The sequence below is a fragment of the Calidris pugnax genome, unplaced genomic scaffold, assembly GCF_001431845.1.
Source record: "Calidris pugnax isolate Ruff unplaced genomic scaffold, ASM143184v1 scaffold44, whole genome shotgun sequence".
NCBI classification, from domain to species: domain Eukaryota; kingdom Metazoa; phylum Chordata; class Aves; order Charadriiformes; family Scolopacidae; genus Calidris; species Calidris pugnax.
In genome coordinates, this window is record NW_015094506.1 from 18,378,272 (window position 1) to 18,382,456 (window position 4,185).

A 4,185-nucleotide genomic window follows, 5' to 3' on the forward strand; every position below is an offset into this window, starting at 1 on the left:
GTGTCCCTGCCCATGGCAAGGGCGGTTGGAATCAGGTGATCTTTAAGGTTCCTTCCAACTGAAGCCATTTTATGATAAGCTATTCCACCTTTGGATCTGTTTGGTGTGTGCCAGAAGTGGGTGCACAAGGAGTGTGGATGTTTAGCAGAAGGGCTGCTCTTGTTTTCACAGGTATCTGACTTAAGCATGGGGAGTTGACAAGAGGAGTTGTGTCTGCAGCTACAGAAGGGGCTTAGCTCCTGGACTTAAATGTTGTGAGCTGTGTTTCTATATGCTTAAGTGTTGTGAGTATCTGCCCAATCTTGTTTGTTTATGTTTACCCTGGAGCTGATGAGAAGCAGTCAGTATGTTCTGAACTCACAGCGTGTTTTACTCAGCACTAGGTGATCAAATCTAAGGAACATCATGTCACTTAAAACTTGTTACAGGCTGGCTTTGCTTTACGATGTGCACTTAAGTGCTTTTTTAATATTTTAGAAGACAGCTATCTCTGAAGTGCCAAGGGACTTTGGAGGAGCCAGGCTGGAGCAGCTGTAATGCCAGGAGTCTGTGTGTTGTGCCCAGTTTCTTCATTTGGTGCTGCTGTGGGTTACAGGGAATGCTAACACCTGGGGAAATGTGGTTGATAGTTACAGTAAATCTTCCATCCATCCATCTATACCTGTTTTACTGTGGAGTATACACATGTATTGGTGAGATGGAATTTGGGAAAGGAGAAGTCTGCCCCATGGGTCACAGGTTCAGTGCTTCAGTCTTTGGTCAGCAGCAAGTTCCAGTGGAATTACTGGAAGATGGTGAAGGTCAAGAAAATATTTTTAAGAAGTAACCACTGATTGTCTAATTGCTTTAACCGCATATTGCAGCACATCTCTTTGTCATGTATTTCTAAGCCCTTGGCTACTTTTTTTTTTTTCCTCATTTTCCTTCTGTCTAGCAGTGACCAGCTCATTATTATTTTAGGGTTCCTTCTTCATCCTTTTTCTGGCTTAGCCGCTTCTCAGTAATGGAAGAAATGATGATGCTAAGAGTTTGTTGCTTAAGGTAGGTTTAGCATCCTGTGGAAACTAATAGTTGGTGTCAAGCTGCTGTCTGCACACTCATTACCCAGGAAAACACTAGTAGAATTGTGGGCTTTTTAGTCTTTCACAGTGGCTTCCCAAAACAATGTTTAACTTGCCTTGGGGCTTAAAAAGAACACTTTAATTACTCTTACCATAATTACTCTTTAATTAAGGTTACACATGCAAAGCTTCAACTACTTGAGTCTAAGTTAGGGAGCTTATGATATAGGAGAGCTGTGTATTTAACAACCAAACATTTCTGTTACCAATATCAACTTTGTATGTGGAAAAATGAAAAATTCAATGAGGAATAAATGAATCTTAGATGTAGAGACTCTCAGGGATCAGGTGCAGTGTTTTCAGGTTGTAGTATTTAAGAGTCGACAGTAGGAGGCATCTGCACATCAGATATTTCAGGACACGGATGCAGAACCTGCATAGTATTTAGTGAAACTTCCATAAAAGTAGCAAACATGGAGTATTATATATAATTGCGGTGGTTTAAATATATATTTAAAGAAAAATAAAGTAAAACCTCACTGGGATATATAGTGTGCTGTGGTAGCTGTGGTGAATGTGTTTTATCAAAATAGTAATGTAAGCAATATTTCTGGAAGTTCAGTTTTGACTTCCACCTAGGAAAATGATATTTGTTATCCTTTACTGCCAAAGCCTGCACAACTAAATTGGGATAGCTTGTTCTTTTGCCATGAAACTGTCAGTATTTCCTCTTACCCTAGTCTCCTGATGGTTTTGGTCAAATGAAGTGTATTCTAAATGGCTGTAAATATTTGCTGGCTCACAGAGTACAAGTTTAAGTGGATGTTGTGCATGTTCACTTCTGATCACATACTTAGGTGAATTTCACCAGGAATAATCGGTTGTGTTGTTGTGAGTTCTATACATTAGCAGAGTATGTCCATCAGTGTTCAGAGCTGGGTTAAAAATCCAGCATCCAACACTTCAGAGAACTTTGTCACGGAAGGCCAAAGTAGAATGGATTTAGAATTTAGTCCCTTTCTCATGTATATTTGATGAAAATATTTGGCTTTTCACAGTAGTCTCACTTTTTCCTTTGATATATTACAAATCAGTGTTAGCACTGAGAAAAAGCAAAAAAAACCCTCACATTGAAATATATATATATATACTATGTGTTACTGTCCTTAAGTGTTACAATGCAGGGTTTCATGGTGGAAAAAAGTTCTTGAATGCTTGTTACAGAACAACATGTGGGACTCCTAAGTCCGAGGCAAGTTTCCGTACTACTGGTTAGTGCATTTACTTGGAAGCAAATGGCGATTCACTTACAGCAATGGAGCAGCAACCAAAACTGAACAGGTGATTTACTAGAAATTGCTCTTCTGTAGGTTTAGTTCGATGTCCTGTGCCTTCCATCAACTCAGTATTTTAAGTTGTTTGGTATAGATGAATACATTTCAACCAGTTCATGTTTTAGTTTGACAATTTCAAATGTAAGTCTCTCCTCATGTGAGGTGTGTTTAATCAGGAGTGAAGAAGTAGATGCAAAAGACTCCAGTTGAAAAGTCAGGAGTTCTCTTATCTTGGTCAAGCCGTGTGTGAGGCTCCTTCTGTGTGCACCAGCAGCTGGAGATGCAGGTATTTGTGCTGGGGAATTTAGCTCCAAATGTCAACGAACTCCAGATTGAGACAATCACAAATGGTGTTCAGATCTCTAGCATGTGCCTCTGTTAAAATTGGTGTAGGTTGTGGGAATGAGCTTTATCTTACCATGTATATATTAAGCTCTAAGGAGAAGGGACTATTTTTTATACAAATCAATGTTTAAGATGTTAATCCCTTTTATTGTTCAGCCTGTGGCTAGAAAGTTGCCTTTGTTACTGATTTGAGTGTCTTCCAGTTACCTCCAGGAAAGGTAAACCAGCTAAATAATTGTAATTGCCTTTACCTTAATTGTTTACCTCTTGACAATTTATCAAAATCAACTGTGAACTTCAAGAGGAAAAGATTATAAGAGGAAATACTTTTTAAAATGTTATCAGAGATAAACACCATTAAAGCTATCACTACTATGGATTATTTTTTTTCTAATGTGCTGCCACTGACCTATGCTATAGTGTGACCAGCTTCCTTCCTAGCTACCAAGTTTATTGTGAGCAGGTGTGGGGTTTTTTTTATTATTTTTTTTTTGGGGGGGGCGGGTATGGCCATGTAAAAATATGTGTTTAAAAAAACCTAGTGCTCTCAAACTTAATAGGAAATTTTCAGCGTTTGGCTGACACTGGCAAAATTCGGTTTTGTGGGATTTTGATTTACAATCTAATACATCAAAGGACTTTAAATAGTTTAATATTAACTTTAGGTCACTTTACTTTTCTGTTCAAATAAATGAATTGGAAAGTGAACTTTAGGGGGAGAATCCAAACAATAAGCAAATGCGCGGCAACAAAGAGTAACATGGAAAGTCGTCCCAGCTGTTTGCCGGTTTGGTGGCTTCTTTCTTCCTGCTCTGCTTTTAGAATTCCCCAGCGACGCTGCGGTTGCAGCGTTCCCTTTGGGCAGTGGGGTTTGGGTGGTTGTTTTCTCCAGGTGTGAGTGTCAGTGCTGGGGAGAGCCCAGGTGTGCGCACCCGAGCAGCGGTTGGGGAGCGATGCCGAGGGCAGGGCTGAGGCTGTGTAGGGGCTGTGCGTCGGGCTGTCTCCTTTGTTTAAGGGAGCGCTGATGGTTCCACAGACCAGGGTGTTGCTGAAAACCGGCTTCATTGCCCTTGAACGGCGAAGGCACAGACGGGAGCCCTTCGCTGCTCTTCCCCGGGAGCCGCCGCCGGCATTACCCCGCTGAAATCGCTGCCCGGCGTTTGTCACGTTACCCCCTGTGTTAGCCCACCCCCGGTGGCTCCGCACGGCTGCAGACCCTCCTCTGCCGCCGGGGAGCGCAGCCCCGTGCCGGTGGCGGGGCGGGGGCCGGGCCGGTCCGGGCGGGGCGGCCGCTCGGCTCCGCTCCCAACGACGTCGCGGTCTCTGGGCTTTCCCCGCTGCCGTCGGGAGGAGCCGCCTTTTCCGCTGGGTGTCACTCCGGGGTGGGAAAGGCGCCTTCAAAAGCGGAGGGGAGGGAAAAGCCCGCCGCCACACCGGCAGGCCCG

General features: G+C 43.1%; 1 protein-coding gene across 1 annotated transcript in view; it reads left to right on the forward strand.

The window, feature by feature from the left end:
- Positions 1-3,693: 3,693 nt before the first annotated feature.
- The window catches only part of PHLDA1 (pleckstrin homology-like domain, family A, member 1), a 1,154-nt gene continuing 662 nt past the window's right edge, over positions 3,694-4,185 (forward strand). The window contains exon 1 of the mRNA XM_014963317.1: positions 3,694-3,702. Within this exon, the coding sequence (XP_014818803.1) occupies positions 3,694-3,702 (9 nt within the window). The remainder of the gene's footprint in view (positions 3,703-4,185) is intronic.